The sequence below is a fragment of the Hylobates moloch genome, unplaced genomic scaffold (genome assembly GCF_009828535.3).
Source record: "Hylobates moloch isolate HMO894 unplaced genomic scaffold, HMol_V3 SCAFFOLD_15, whole genome shotgun sequence".
Lineage (NCBI taxonomy): Eukaryota > Metazoa > Chordata > Mammalia > Primates > Hylobatidae > Hylobates > Hylobates moloch.
The window spans coordinates 95,491,128-95,507,654 of record NW_026652290.1 but is presented as its reverse complement, the minus strand read 5'-3'; the positions used below and the strand labels follow the sequence as shown (position 1 = coordinate 95,507,654).

The window sequence follows — 16,527 nt, the reverse complement described above, 5'->3', positions numbered from 1 at the left end:
TTTCAACTTTTCAGCACTTTTGAAAATTCTCTTTAAAAATCCCTTTCCGCCAGGAGAAAGGTGAGTCTTGACGTTGGACACGTGTTTTCAAGCTCTGGGGAAACATGGTTTTTGAGGGAACTCTGCTTGAGGAACCTGAGTGGGGACACGGGTCACAGAGGATGCCCCCAAGCTCCAGTGGGCCCGGTCCTGTGCCCAAGCTCCCCACCCAGCACCACACCTTTGAGGGGCGTGTTCCTGCCTCAGGGGCTTTGTGCGTGCTGCGCCTGTGTCCCTGCACGGCCGGCTCCTGTCCTCCCATTTGGGTCTCAGCCTGACTCTCACCTCCCCAGAGAGACCGTCCTCACAGCCACCTTCCTTCTCGCCCTGCATCCCGTTCTATTTCCTCACACTGCACATCAGTCGGGACGGACCATGCTCCTTCCCGTGGGAGCACAGACCTGGTGTCTCGTTCATGGCTGCTCTCCCAGACCTACCCGCTACTCAGCAGGGGCGCAGCAGCATCGGTGAATGGAGCTGGGGCAGGGGGCTGGGCTGGATCTGGGAGATCCAGAGGGGTCCTCAGCTGTGGAGGGGGAGCACTGGAGAGGACGTGACCTGGGACCTGGGCTCAGGCACACAGTGAGTTGGCTACCAAGATGGGGCATCAGGAAGAAGCGCGGGCTTGGGTCAGATGTGCCGAGAGCAGTCAGGACCTGCTGGGTTGGAGGGGCCCAAGGTACGCCCTGGATGTGGCTTGACGTGCTGGGCTGGGCACACATGGTGGACAGAGTGGTGGAGCAGGCAACTGGAGCCTAGACCGTGCCTGGCACGTTGTAGATGCTCAAGAAACTTTCTGCAGCAAATGAAGAAGCAGATGCCATGGGAGACGCTGCCCGGGCTATGGTGGGGCTTGGGGGATCCCAGCTCCTGCCCTCTGGCCCTGTGAGAACACCCTGGCTTACAGCCCCCTGGGGGGGACATGGCAACAGCCTGGAGCCCCGGAATCAAGCCTGGAACAAGGGCCCTGAAGTGACTACAGGCTAGTTCTTACCCTGAAGATGCACTCTCTTCTGAGACCCCCAGCGTGGTGAATGGTGTCAGGTGATTGTCTGTTGACTCGTTCATTCGTTCGTCCATCCGTCCATCCATCCATCCATCCATCCATCCAAACCAAAATCAGCAAGCATCTTCTGGGTTTGGGGGATGACACGCCACTGGGGCGGCTGGCTTTCTGTCTAAATACAACTGTCTTTTTTTTTCTTTTGAGATGGAGTCTTGCTCTGTCGCCCAGGCTGGAGTGCAACGGCACCATCCTGGCTCACTGCAACCTCTGCCTCCCAGGTTCAAACGATTCTCCTGTCTCAGCCTCCCGAGTAGCTGGGATTAAAGGGATCCACCACTATTCTCAGCTAATTTTTCTATTTTTATAGAGACAGGGTTTCAGCATGTTGGCCAGGCTGGTTTCGCTCCTGACCTCAGGTGATCCACTCACTTCGGCCTCCCAAAGTGCTGGGATGACAGGCGTGAGCCTCCGCACCCAGACTGTCTACATACAGTGTCTAATAAGAAAAGGTTTTAAGCACCTGGAAAGCACAGAATCACATAAAAGACACCCGTCTATTGCTACATAGGTCAAAAAACATCTTTTCTGTTGATCCCTTAAGTCAGGGGTCAGCAAACTTTTGTAAAGGGTCAGAGGAGATCAGGCAGAGGCCAGGATCTCCTCCGAGCCAGGCTTCGAGCGTGGCCCTGGAGGCGGAGGGAGTGACCTAAATGGAGGACTCAACAGGGGAGACTCTGCCCTCCAGGGCACACTGGGTGATGTCTGGAGCCATTTGTGGTTGTCATGACTAAGGGTGCTCCTGGCATAAAGTAGGTGGAGGCCAGTGACACTGCTCAGCGCCCTGCAGTGCCCAGGATGGCCCTACCCCAGAGAAGGATCAGGTCCCACAGGTCGGCAGTGCTGAGAGGCAGAGACCCTGTTCTAGAGACTGGGGTGGTAGAATCCCGCCCCTGTTCCCCCCCACACACCCGCACACATAAGAACCTGGAGTCAGCACGGTATGGAGGTATGTGGGATGGGTGTGGGGGCGGGCAGGGTGTTCCTGATACGATTCTCCAGGTGTGTACAATGTTTCAGGAAAAGAACACCCGTATCTGTACCACCCTGTCCACATTCTTTGTTTTTTGTTTTTTTTTTTTTTTTTTGAGATGGAGTCTCATTCTGTCGCCCAGGCTGGAGTGCAGTGGCATGATTTCAGCTCACTGCAACCTCTGCCTTGCGGGTTCAAGCGATTCTCCTGCCTCAGTCTCCCAAGTAGCTGGGATTTTTTTTTTTTTTTTTGAGACGGAGTCTCGCTCTGTCCCCCAGGCTGGAGTGCAGTGGCGCGATCTCAGCTCACTGCAAGCTCCGCCTCCCGGGTTCACGCCATTCTCCTGCCTCAGCCTCCCCAGTAGCTGGGACTACAGGCGCCCGCCAACATGCCCGGCTAAGTTTTTGTATTTTTAGTAGAGACGGGGTTTCACCGTGTTAGCCAGGATGGTCTCGATCTCCTGACATCGTGATCCGCCCGCCTCAGCCTCCCAAAGTGCTGGGATTACAGGCTTGAGCCACCGCGCCCGGCCGGTAGCTGGGATTACAGGCGTGCACCACTACCACCTGGCTAATTTTTGTATTTCTAGTAGAGACGGAGTTTCGCCATGTTGGCCAGGCTGATCTTGAACTCCTGACCTCAGGTGATCCACCCACCTCGGCCTCCCAAAGTGCTGGGATTAAGGCGTGAGCCACTGCGCCTGGCCCACTTTTGTCTTTTGTTTGAAGTTCCCGGTAAGGTAATAAAAGCTGCAGCTCGTACACACATCCCCCCTACCCTGGGCTGGTGCTCTGCAAGCTGCGTCTCTGACCCTCTCAATGGTCCATGAGGTGACTAGCATTGGACCTGTTTTACGGCTATGTAAACTGAGGCTCAGAGGTCTCGGCTAGTCAAAGGCAGCGACATTCGCTCCAGCCTGGACTTGAAGGGCAAACGGCAGCCCCAGGGTAGCCCCTGGGGGAGGAGCAAAGCTAAGGCACATTTTTCAGATAAACTGCAGGGGGCCACTTAGCCAAATAAGCCCTGGGGCCTGGGTTTGGTCCTTCCCCGTCAGCCTGGCCTGTACGAATATGCTTCCATGGACCCAGATTGCACAGCCTGCTGCACACTGCATGCTGGTCTGACCCCGTCACCACCCCCACCAATAGCACAGAGGGGGACAAACAGAAGGTGCCTAACACTTCTTAGAAAAGGCATTGTGGGCCAGGCGCAGTGGCTCACTCTTGTAATCCCAGCACTTTGGGAGGCTGAGGCGGGCGGATCACCTGAGATCAGGAGTTCGAGACCAGTCTGGCCAACATGGTGAGGCCCCATCTCTACTAAAAATATAAACATTAGCCAGGCGTGGGGGTGCGTGCCTGTGATCCCAGCTACTCAGGAGGCTGAGGCAGGAGAATCGCTCAAACACAGGAGGCAGGGGTTGCAGTGAGCCGAGATCGCGCCACTGCATTCCAGCATGGACAACAGAGCGAGACTCCATCTTAAAAAAAAAAAAAAAAAAAGGCACTGTGGGCCGGGCGCAGTTCTCATGCCCGTCATCCCAGCACATTGGCAGGCCCAGGTGGGAGGACTCCTTGAGCCCAGGAATTCCAGACCAGACTGAGCAACATAGCAAGACCCCATCTCTTCAAAAAATAAAAAAATTATCCGGCATGGTAACGTGTGCCTATAGTCCCGGCTACTCGGGAGGCTGCGGTGGGAAGACTGCTTGAGCCCCAGAGCTGGAGGTTGCAATGAGCTATGATGGTGACACTCCATTTCAGCCTGGGTGACAGAGCAAGGCTGTCCCTATAAAAAAATTAAAAAAAAAAAAAAAAGAGCAGAAGCTCTCTTGGAAGCGGCTCTGCCAGCCCCAGTTGAGCCTTCAGAGGAGGCTGTCCCGAGTGACAGCTTCACCACAACCTCATGAGAGACTCCGAGCCAGGACCACCCAGCTCCGCCGCTCCCAGACTCCTGACTCAGAAACTGTGTGAGGTCACAGATGTTGCCTCCGTGAACGTTTCCTGGACAGAGGCCCAAATGGAGAACATCTCCCCTCCCCTCCTCCCCTCCTCTGCTCCCCTCCCCGCCCCTTCTCTCCTACCCCTCCCTCCCCACACCAGGCTTGGTCCTGCCCTAGGGCATCTGCGCCTCTGCCTGGAACTCTCTCTCCCACCCAGCCTTGTTCAGGTCTGGATCAAATGTCACCTCCTCAGAGAGGCCCCTCCCTGCTCACCCTGCCCCCACTGGGTTTACTTCTCTCTACTCCTTGGATCCTCCACATTTGCTCCCTCTGAGGCCATGAGCCCGGCCAGGGCAGCGACCTCATCTTTCCCCTCTGCAACAGTGCAGGGAGCACGAGCCTGGCACGTGGGTAAGGCTGCCTGAGACAGTGTCCTCCTCCCGGGAGTCCCACGGAGGTCTGGGTCCAGGGCACAGTGGGCTTGGCTCAGAAGGGAAATGGGGTTGGACAGGGTCAACAGCCTGGGGGCGCAGGCTGCTTCCCGTCTCTAACCACTGAGCTGTCCTGGAACAGCTGGAGCGCGGCGAGGAGCTGGCCAGAGACGAGCTAGCCCACCTTTGCCATGTGTGTGGCGGGACCCGCACCATATTGGAACCCCACGGCTTAGTCACGCCATCATCCCAACAACCCTGTGACGTGGGCACTATCACTGCTCCCATTACGCAGAGGTGGAAACTGAGGCTCAGAGAGGTCAGACAGCTTGCCTGATCATGCAACAAAAATGTAGGGGCGGATGCACCTGATTACAGGAGGTCAGGCCCCAGCCTGCGTCACCACAGCAGGGAGGGGAGGAGAGTGAGGAGGAGCCAGGTGGGGGAAGGGCAGAGGGGCCTCCCAGGCAGAGGCACAGCCAGTGCGGAAGCCCCGGGGCAGGACCGTGTCTGGAGAGCTGGGATCCGCCTGGGCACAGCAGGAGCGTCCTGTGCAGAGCACAGCCAGCACCCGCTTCCCCTCCCTGGCAGTCCCACACCTCCCCCATGTTGGAGCCCCCGCTTCCCCTCCCAGGCAGTCCCACACCTCCCCGACGTTGGAGTCCTCGCCACCTGGGCCAGTGCTGACTCTGTCTCTGCAGCAGGCCCGGCCTCCAGCACAGGATAGGCAGAGCAGATGCTTCCGTGCCTGGAGCAGCACCCACAGCCTCCTGGCTGGGAAGTAGCCTCTGTGTTACCCACTGGACCTCAGAATTCCTCAAAATAAAGACGGAACGATGAGCAGAGCCTCCCGCTCACAGCGCTGCGGTGGTAACCATACCAGTCACTCACGAGCACTTCTTTGCCTTATAATTAGAGGCATCAAGATGAGCTCATTGCCGCCCCCTCACCCCACACACATCATCCAGCGCACGATCTCACAGCACTCACGCACTGATGGGGACACCTGCTGCCTGCCAGGGTACCTTCCGTCCCAGGGGCGTGGCTGATCTCCCTCCCCTTGAAAGTGGGCGGGTCTCAAGGCCTGCTTTGGCCAATCACATGATGCAGAAGTGACACAGGGGGAATTCTCCCATCAGCCTCTGCTCTCTTGGGATCCCTCCAGTACGATGCTGGGGCCAGGCTGGACGGCGGCAGCGACGTGGAGAGGCCTGGGACAGGAGGCCACCGGGGCGTGCCAGCACAAGCTAGATGGCGCTGCCTAGGTGACCCAGGCTGACAGCAGTGATGGGGAAGAACCGACCTGCTGAGCCCAGCCAAGCCCAGCCAATCCCGGGAAACTGACAGCAAAAGCACTGTGGTGTGAAGCCTCTCGGCATGGCAGTGGTTTGTTGATAATCCACAACTCCCACCACAGACGCACCCAGAGCGGGGCCACCACCTGCTCAAAGTCACCCGGCACGTAGGGCCCAGGCAGCAAAGCCCCGGGCGGCTCTCTCCCTCTGAGCACCAGGATCTGGTTCCCTGTGACCCACCAGGAGAACTCAGGCTCTTAGTGCCACATGACTTCCACCACTGTAGACACGTCATTCAGCAGTCAGGGCCAGACACGTGAATCTCAGAAGGTTCCGAGTTATTTCTGGGTGTGGGATGGGGGAGGGTCTCTTACTTTGCAACTTCCATCCTTTGGTGCCGTCTGAAGTACGTATTTTGTCATATTTATAGAAATGAGGCTTTTCTCAAACATTAGCACACTCAACTTGTAAAACAGGCAGAGGAAAAGAAAACAAACAGTGTGAACATCTAAAATAGACGCCCAGACCCCTCTAATGATAAAAGACATGATATGAAACCAGCCTGCCAGCAATGGGGTGGGGATGCAGGGGATCCTCACACAGCCGGGGGTGATGCCAGTGTAAATGGGTTCTCCCCTAGGGGGCAGCCTGGCAGCATTTCTAATGTGTGTGCCCTTGGCAGCAACTTCAATTCTAGAACTTTCTCCTAGATAACTTTGGCGCAGGTAAAAAGACAGGAATCTCGCTGATTATGTGGAACTCATAAGGTCCTACAAAGACTGTCTAAAGCAGGGGCTGATAAACCACAGTCCAGGGGCCAAATGCAGTCCACTAAAGAAAGTTGTATTGGGCTGGGCGCGGTGGCTCATGCCTGTAATCCCAGCACTTTGGGAGGCCGAGGCGGGCGGATCACGAGGTCAGGAGATCGAGACCATCCTGGCTAAAAGGGTGAAACCCCCATCTCTACTAAAAATACAAAAAATTAGCCAGGCATGGTGGTGGGTGCCTGTAGTCCCAGCTACTCAGGAGGCTGAGGCAGGAGAATGGCATGAACCCGGGAGGCAGAGCTTGCAGTGAGCTGAGATCGCGCCACTGCACTCCAGCCTGGGTGACAGAGCGAGACTCTGCCTCAAAACTATAAAAATAAAGGCCGGGTGCGGTGGCTCACCCCTGTAATCCTAGCACTTTAGGAGGCCAAGGCGGGCAGATCACCTGAGGTCGGGAGTTTGAGACCAGTCTGACCAACATGGAGAAACCCTGTCTCTACTAAAAATACAAAATTAGCCAGGCGTGATGGCGGGCGCCTGTAATCCCAGCTACTCGGGAGGCTGAGGCAGGAGAATCACTAGAACCCAGGAGGGGGAGGTTGCGGTGAACCGAGATCGCGCCACTGCACTCCAGCCTGAGCAACAGGAGCGAAACTCCATCTCAAAATAAATAAATAAATAAAATAAAATAAATAAATCACAAACCTGAATGAATGTAAGAGCTAAAACTATAAAACTACTTTAAAAAACTGTGGCAATAAATCTTTGTGACCTTGGATTAGGCAACAATTTCTTAGATAAACACCAAAAGCATAAGCAAGCAAAGAAAAAACAGATCAAGGCCGGGTGCGGTGGCTCACGCTGGTAATCCCAGCACTTTGGGAGGCCGAGGTAGGTGGATCGCCTAAGGTCAGCAGTTCGAGAGCAGCCTGGCCAACATGGTAAAACCCTGCCCCTACTAAAAATACAAAAATTAGCCGGGTGTAGTGGTGTACACCTGTAATCCCAGCTACTCTGGAAGCTGAAGCAGAAGATTGGCTTGAACCCGGGAGGCAGAGTTTGCAGTGGGCTGAGATCATGCCACTGCACTCCAGCCCGGGTGACAAAATAAAATAAACAAAATAAAATAAAAACAGATCAAGTGAACTTCATCAAGACTTTTGTGCCTCACAGGACACCAGCAAGAAACTGGAAAGCCAACCCACAGAATGGGAGAAAGATTTGAATCATCTGTGTGGTAAGGGCCTCACATCTAAAATACATGAACTCACAACCCAATAATAAAAACCAGGCCAGGCAGTGTCACACCTGTCATCTCAACACTTTGGAAGGCCAAGGAAGGAGGACTGCTCGAGTCCAAGAGTTTGAGACCAGCCTGGGCAACATTGAAAGACCCTGTCTTACAAAAATACAAAAATTAGCTGGGGGTGCTGGCAGCGCCTATAGTTCTGGCTACTCGGGAGGCTAAGGTGGGAGCACCGCGCCACTGCACTCCAGCCTGGGCGACAGAGTGAGATCCTGTCTCAGAAAACAAGCAACAAGCACAGACAACAGGAAAAGTTGGTGAAGACGTGGAAAAATGAAGGGCCCGTACGCCGTGGTGGGAATGTACGACACTGCAGCCACCATGGGAAACAGTCTGACAGTTCCTCAAATTGTCCCACATCGGGTTTCTGTGACCCCACAATCGCACCCTTGGACATCAACTCAAGAGACGTAAAAACCCACGTCCACACAACAACTTTACACAAATGTTCCAGCGGCATTTCCACAGCAGCCAAAAGGGGGAAAGAGCCCGGGCATCCACCACCAGGTGAATGGGTCAGCACGGCCAGGTCATCCGCATGCCGGAGCGGGACTCAACCATGAAAAGGGACAAGGCTTTGACACGCGCCTTGAGGACGTCACGCTCAGTGAGAGGACAGACACAGAAGGTCACGGAGTGCATGATCCCATTTTCCCATTTCTATGAAATCCCCAGAAAGTAAGGTGTTGTCAGGGGTTGGAGGAGAGGTGGGGAGTGACAGTTAATGAGTCATGGACAGCTTTCGGGTGATGAGAATATTCTGGACTAAGAGGGGAGAGTTGTACAACTGTGAACATACTAAAACCCATGAACCGTACATTAAAAGTAGGTAAAACGTAGGGTCTGTGAATTACATCCCAATAAAGCTGCTATTTAAAAAGAATTTAAGGGCCAGGCGCGGTGGCTCACGCTTGTAATCCCAGCACTCTGGGAGGCCGAGGCGGGCGGATCACGAGGTCAGGAGATCGAGACCACGGTGAAACCCCGTCTCTACTAAAAATACAAAAAAATTAGCCAGGCGTGGTGGCGGGCGCCTGTAGTCCCAGCTACTCGGAGAGGCTGAGGCAGGAGAATGGCGTGAACCCGGGAGACGGAGCTTGCAGTGAGCCAAGATTGCGCCACTGCACTCCAGCCTGGGCGACAGAGCGAGACTCCGTCTCGAAAAAAATAAATAAATAAAAATAAAAATAAAAAGAATTTAAAGCCAGACACAGTGGCTCACGCCTGTAATCCCACCACTTTGGGAGGCTGAGGCGGGCAGATCACGAGGTCAGGACTTCGAGACCAGCCTGACCAACATGGTGAAACTCCGCCTCTACTAAAAAAAAAAAATACAAAAATTACCATCCTGGCTAATATAAAAAACAAAAAAAAAAAAAAAAATTGCCAGGCTGGTGGCGACACCTGTATCCCAATACTCAAGGTGAGGCAGGAAAGGGTGAACTACAGGTGCAGGGAGTGGTGAGGGCCTGTGGGAAGGGGACACAGATGCACATACACGCACACATGCACACGCACACACATGCACACATGCAGATACACACATGCATACATGCACACACACGCACAGGCCCTCAGAGGATACCACAGGACACTTGCAGGACACAGCAAACAAGGGGTGAGGTGGCTGGAGGGGAGGGTACACCTGGGGGACCCCAGCACGGTGGAGGGATAGCCTGGGGTCCACCCGAGTAGTAGGCCGCCCCTCCTCCTTGCCCCTTCTCCCTTCTCCGTGCCGGGTGCTCCCCGCAGGGCACAGAGTGATCGCTTTCCCCGCAGCGGGTGGGCGGGCGGGAGCCAGGGCGGTAAACAGGAAGCCCTGCGCAGGCGGGCGGAGCATCCAGAACTCCGCAGGCCCTGAGCTGTTGGGCCGTTTCCCAGGGCCCCAGTGTCCAGGGGGAAAGAGGCTCCACTGTCAGCACCAAGCTCCTGTGTGGGCCGGGGCAGGAGGCTGTGGGGCGTCGCCAGCCCGCAGGCGGCGGGGCCAACGGGATGGGTCAGGGTCCACAGAAGACACGCCGGCCCCTGGCGGAAGCCCGGCCCGTGGGGCTGCGGGAGATCCTGATGGGCCCCGAGCTGAGGCTCCCGCAGCCAGGGTCTGCGCGTGGTCCCCACCTCCTTGCGCGCTCCGTCTCCAGCACAGCAGAGGTGGACGCCCCTGGCGGCTGGCTCCCGCGGGAGGCGTCCCTGTCCTCCTGGGGCCCAGCGTCCCTCCAGGGAGTACAGTGGCCGTGAAGGGAATTCCGCCCGGGGCCTGAGGTTAGGCCGTGGTGGGAAACAGAGCGGGGGTGCCGCAGGGGAGCCCCCAGGGGCTCGTGTTCCTCATCTGCGGGTGGGACGGCCTCTGGCCCCCTGCTGTGGGCGGGGAGGGGTCTGGAAGACCGAAAGGCTATTTCCAGGGCAGCACCCCCAGGACTTTGGGGCACACACATCCCCAGGCAGCTCCGGTGAGGCCTCCCTCGCCCCCTGGTTTCAGCTCCTGTTTGGGGCACACACGTCCCCAGGCAGCTCTGGTGAGGCTACCCTTGCCCCCTGGTTTCAGCTCCTGCTGTGAGTACCTGGCCTTTCCCTGGTCCACTGAGAACCGTGTGTTTTTTGCAGTTTTGCTGGTGATTTTGCTGTTGAAATTGCCCCCCAGGCATTGTCCTCAGGTGGTTTCGTGTCCCTCAGGGCTAGAGACCAGGATGAGCCCCATAGAGAAACCCGTAGCGAGAGAAGCTTTGCTCGAACAGGACTGAGAGTGGAAAAACAGAGAGGAGAGAGAATGAGAGCAAGAGAGACACACTGAGCGGGTAGGCCGGGGGAGGTGGACCTCCGCCCACATCGCCATGGCCCCCCACCACGTTTTTGAGCCCCCACCCAACCGAATACACGCCCTGGGGTCCCCCTTCCAGCCTCGCCCCCAACACAGAGCCCGCGAACAGGCGGGGCGCCGGGAGAGTGCCCGGGACTTGGGGCGGGGGGGGGTCGGGGGTGCGGGCAGCCTTGGCACACGCGGTCTACAGCCCGTGGGCTCCCTGTGGATAAATCAACAACATAGGTGTCTTTAAAATTGTCTTAGGATCTCACTCTGTCGCCCAGGATGGAGTGCAGTGGTGCAATCACGGCTCACTGCAGCCTCAAACTCCTGGGCTCAAGTGATCCAGTGATCCTCCCGCCTCAGCCTTCCAAACTGCTGGGATTACAGGTGTGAGCCACCGCACCCAGCCCTAAAATAAGACACCTTGAAATAGAAACGGACATACAACAAGGTCACGTTAGCAGTTGGCTGATGGAAACGTAGCGCCCAGAGGCTCACAGGAACCCAACCTTGGGTTTCCCTTGGAGCCAGGGCTCAGTGTGCGCCTGAAGCGTCTGCAGCAGCTTCACAAAGGAACCACCACAAACAGGCCTCGCGCAGTGGCTCATGCCTGGAATCCCAGCACTTTGGGAGGCTGAGGTGGGTGGATCATGAGGTCAGGAGTTTCAGACCCGCCTGGCCAACATGGTGAAACCCCGTCTCTACTAAAAATACAAAAATTAGCCGAGTGTGGTGGTGGGTGCCTGTAATCCCAGCTACTCGGGAGGCTGAGGCAGCAGAATCGCTTGAAACTGGAAGATGGACGTTTAGGTGAGCTGAGATCACGCCACTGCACTCCAGCCATGGGCGAAAGGGCAAAACTCCGTCTCAAAAAAAAAAATAAAATAAAATAATTAAAATAAAGAACTACCACAAATAACGGAACTGGCTGCTTCAGGCAGAGAGGCACCATGCCAGCGATCGACACAAATGGCCTGACAAAATCACACATGCACACGCTAACACACACACTCACACTAACACACACACACACACTCTAACTTGCACACACTAAAGACATGGCAAAACATTAGCAGCTGGTGGATCTCTGTGCGGGCTATATGGGTGTTCACTATAGCATTCTTGCCCCTTCTGTAGACTGGAAAGCTTTCCAAATAAACTATTTTTAAAAGCCTAATATAATCTGAGCCCCAAGTGTATAGGCCAGAGAAACACCTGGGGTGATGGTCATTATCTCCACAGAGATAGAGAGGGTGAGATGGGACTCACTTTTTACTCACTGCGTGTCTGATTACTTTTTTTTTTTTTTTTTAACTGTGAGCATGTTATCATTTGTTCAAGACGAGACATGGCCGTAGCATGAAGGCAAAGGCAGAGGAGTGGAGCAGAATAAAAAGTCCAGAAATAGGCCGGGCGCACTGGCTCACACCTGTAACCCCAGCACTTCGGGAAGCCAAGACAAGAGGATCACTTGAGGCCAGGAGCTCGAGACCAGCCCGGGCAACATGGCAAGACCCTGTCTCCACAAAAGATGAAAAATTAGCCATGCATGGTGGTGCACACCTGTAGTCCCAGCTAGTTGGGAGGCTGGTTTGAACCCAGGAGGTCGAGGCTGCAGCGAGCTACAATCATGTCACCGAACTCTAGCCTGGGTGGTAGAGTGAGACCCTGTCTTAAAAAAAAAGAATTGAAATGTGAACAAAAAAGCAGCTAAGTTATAAAAGTCTTGGCAGAATTGAATCATAACCTCAGAACAGGAAGACTTTCCCATCCACGACACCAAACTAGGAAACCAAAAGAGGAAAGAGTGATAAATTTGACCACATCAACCCCAAAATACCTGCCGGACGTTAACGACCATCATAGGAGAAGATGGGCAAGAAGTACCTGCACTTGTGTCACCAATAAATGAGTAGCTGCCATAACAAATAAAGAGCGCCTACGAATCAACAACATGGTGACAGATAACTGTAGACTGGGAAAGACACAATCATACGGGTCCCAGAAAATGAGGTCACAGTTCAATCTGATGTGTGTGTGCTTACAGGAAGGAACTGGGCAAGGCAAATGGGCCGGGGAGGGTCGAGGCCGGGGCCACAGAGCTTGCAGGAGCTGAGGCAGCTCAGAGCCAGCCTCGGTGGTGACCCTGTCTACCTGGTGGGTACACTCCATTTTCCAGTTCTTGACAGAGACACAGGTGACCGTCGGGAGAAGCGGGAGGGAGCTCTTGTGTGGCGAGTCCCTTCGCCTCGAGTGGTCTCTGCTCCCTTTGTGGAAGCGCAGTTCCAAAAAAACAAAGAGGAAATGCTGAGAAGATCCATGAGGACTTTTTCTCTGAGTCACCGGAAGACGAATATACGCTGCAATGACGCAGTGAGGGAAGAAGTCGCCTTGCGCCCATATGGCTGCTGAGGCTGGGAGAGACGGACGCATCCTCCGCTGCCAGAACACGGAGCGCCTGGTCTGGTACGGTGCTGAAGCTGTGTTTTGTTTTCTGGATTTCACGATATCTTGGGGGCCTCGCTGATCTGGGGATGACGGCCCCTTCCAGGGTTAGCGGATTCCTAAACGTTGCCAACGGCCGGCCTGCGAGCACACTGTGACGTGCAGAGCAACCAACCGTGAGCCCATGCGCCTAATCAAACTCTCACGTGCCACGCCCAGGTTCCCTGCCCTGAATCACCCCAGGGCCAGCTCCCAGAACAGGGACCACCCCAACAGCCAGGAGCCGCAAACAGTCGGGAGTCAAACCAGCCCATCCTAGGCACACCCAGCCCACCTACCGTGCCTGGCGCGTTCCTTCTCACCAAAGCCTCACACAGGCCCTGGCCTGACCCTCCTGCCCTCTAGCTTGTGCCTGACGCCGGTGCTGCGTGGGGTGGCCCTGCGTGCTGGCAGCCGGGCCCCTTCTCTTGGATAACTGTAACATGAGAGCTTTTCAATAGCAGTCACCTCCTGCTCTCTTGGCCTCACCAGGCCTGATTTAAGCCAATCAGAGTGCATTTGAATATACGTACCACCTTTCTGGGTTACGGAAGCATGGAGCCTTTACTGCACTAGGGGTGACAGCACCTCTGTCAACCTGGCATCTGAGAGATCAGGGGAGCAAAACCACCAAAGCCCCCGATGCAAGCGAGAAACGAGCCTCTGGGATGGCCAGGAGAGTGGGGATGTTTGTTTTAGCAGCAGACGCCAAGCCAGGCTGACTCATATGCGCCCACAGGCACGGGCCCCGAGGCAGCTGCTCCCACCCCAGGCTCTTTTCCCTGCCCCAGCAGCCCTGCCCATGTCAGCGCACGCAGCGTGGCAGTCCCAGCACCACACGGGAAGGGCGCACAGTGGGAGCTGCCCGCTCACGTCCCTGTCCCCACTCCCTGGGCGCCCACCATGGGCAGGGCCGGTTCTGAGCCTTTTGTGTGCATTGACTCATCTAATCCTCAAGGGACATTGCTTTCCAAATGAGGAAACTGAGGCACGGAGTGGCTGGGCAACTGAACCCAATCATCTCAGCTGTCCTCCTGCCAACAGCGCGATGGAACAGAGACACCGTCCACTGAGCACAGCCACCACCAGGGTCCTGACAGCCCCACCCAGCCCCATTGCTGGCTCCCACCACTGCCCCCGACACTCCCTACAGGGGCTCCTGAGGCCTCACTCGCAGCTCGGCCATGCTGGGCCCGGGTGGCCCCCACGCTGCCCTTCCTGCATCCATCTTGGCTGAGGGCAGCTCTGTTCTTCCAGGGCTCAGGCTAAAATCTTGATTTCAAACTCAATCCTCGCTCAGCCCCACACTCAACCCTTCAAAAGGTCCTGCTGGCTCTGCTTCTAAAATCCATCCCAGATGGCCCACTGCTCATGGTCCCCGCCTGGCCCAGCCCCAGCTTCGCCCACCTGGGCCAGCGCAGTCCCCTCTGCCCTGGTTCTCCTGGCCCAGCTCCCACCCTCACCCCATCTGTCCTCCCCACAGCAGCCACCAGGGGGTGCCTGTGAGCTCCTGAGTCGGGGCCCATCCTTCCTCTGCCGCAGTCCTCTGTGGCTCCCACCTCCCTCGGGGTCAAAGCCCAATTCCTCCCTGCAGCCCACAAGGCCCTGCACACCCTGCCCCGTCCCCTCCCTGCCCTCCCCTCCTCACTGTTCCTCTAAAACACCAAGCGTGGTCCTGCCCCAGGGCCTTTGCACAATGCCTTTGCCGGTCGGCTCCCTCCACACTTCCACGACCCCCTCACTTCCCCTGGATCTCCGTTCAAGCGTGGCCCCCGAGTCCCCAGCCTTGAGGGCACCTCCTCCGCCGCTCTCTCCTCTGCTCGGCTCTTCTCCCCGGCACTTGTCTTGTCCACTGCGTTGCATGTTTTGCTTTTCTTTGCTGCCTGCATGTCCTGGCCCCACTCCCAGAGTTCCTTAGGGGGCCTGGCCCTCTCGTTCCTCCGGCCCCCAGCACCCGGCCAAAGCACACGTGCAGGAAAGCACACGTAGATGATGCCCGAACCACACCGCACTCCCCCAAACCTTCAGCAGCAGCCCCGCCTGCAGAGCGGAGGCATGAGGCGTTTGAGTGGAGGAGAGCGGCCAGGCAGGGTGCTGGGGTCCTCTCTTCACTCAGCCAGCGGCCGGGTCCCCTCGCACCCCCACGCCAGCTCAGGCACCTGGGGGCCCTCATGCTCGACTCCAGCCCCTCCCAAGCTGGCCTCTCAGGGTGGCGGGGAGGCAGGTGCAGGGGCTCCGAGCTAATCCCCTCAGGCTGTAATCCCCATGAGTACTGGCACCACCGCGGGCCCCTGTCCAGCTGGCGCCTGCCAGCAAATCCTTGCAGGGTCTTGCCCTGCCTGGTCCTGCGTGAAGGGACACGCTGCCCGGGCCAGGCGTCAGGCGGCAGGGAGGCCTGGGCCCCGCTCCTCCTTCACGGTCCCACCCTGTGTGGACTCTCCAGCCCTCCTGGAGCCTCGGTTTCCCCATCTGTAAAGAAAGACCCAGGTCATGCAGCTTCCCAGGGGCTGGGGCCTCACCCATCCCTGTCCTGCCAGGCACTCAGGACACCCGCAGCTCTTGTTCCAAAAGGGAAAGAAGGGGCCACCGTGGGGGCGCATGCCTGTAACCCCAGCACTTTGGGAGGCAGAGGCAGGAGGGCTGCTTGGGACCAAGGGTTCGAGACCTTCAGACCCTGGACAACATAGTGAGACCTCATCTCTACAAAAAAGTTTTAAAAATTTAAAACAGGCCAGGCGCGGTGGCTCACGCCTGTAATCCCAGCACTTTGGGAGGCCGAGGCGGGCGGATCACGAGGTCAGGAGATCGAGACCATCCTGGCTGACACAAAAATACAAAAAGTTAGCCGGGTGTGGTGGCGGGCACCTGTAGTCCCAGCTACTCAGGAAGCTGAGGCAGGAGAATGGCGTGAACCCGGGAGGTGGAGCACTCCGTCTCAAAAAAAAAAAAAAAAATTTAAAACAAAGGGAAGTCACTTGCTCAGAGGCACACGGGTCTAAGCGGCCGAGGCAGGCTCAGCCCACACCAGGCCCCGGGACCACCCTGCCCAAGCTCCCGGAGGCTCCACCTGCTTTGGGGGTCCCCACTGCCTGCTCACCCCACATCGGCACATGCCTGCCACAGAGCCTAGATTCCCAGTCCTGCTCTGTCCTCAGTCCTCACCACCCTGGCCACCAGCTCCAGGGCCCGGGCCAAAAATCCTTCTAGGCCCCTCGTCTCCCTCACCAGCCCTCACCTCCCCATGCCCTGTCCAGGCACCGGCGCCACTCACGTGGACCCCCGCCCCAACCCCACAGAGCGCTGCCCACAGACCATCCCCCACCAGGCGCTGGGGCTGTGAATCGGTGCTCACTGCCCCACTCAGATGCCAGCGCCACCCGCTGTCCTCAGGTCTCCCCCACCAGGCAATGGGGCTGTGAATCGGTGC

At 56.8% G+C, this 16,527-nt stretch overlaps 1 protein-coding gene across 2 annotated transcripts in view; it reads right to left on the bottom strand.

Moving 5' to 3' along the window:
• PIP5K1C (phosphatidylinositol-4-phosphate 5-kinase type 1 gamma) overlaps positions 1 to 16,527 on the bottom strand; it is a 68,975-nt gene that overhangs the window by 46,214 nt on the left and 6,234 nt on the right. Inside the window, exon 1 of one of the 2 annotated variants that reach the window (XM_032176380.2) lies at positions 14,897 to 15,133. The exons of the other annotated variant lie outside the window; for it this stretch is intronic. Coding sequence (XP_032032271.1) covers positions 14,897 to 14,963 — 67 coding nt within the window. The 5' untranslated portion in view covers positions 14,964 to 15,133. Of the gene's footprint in view, positions 1 to 14,896; positions 15,134 to 16,527 lie in introns of those variants that run through there. 2 annotated transcript variants of the gene reach the window in all.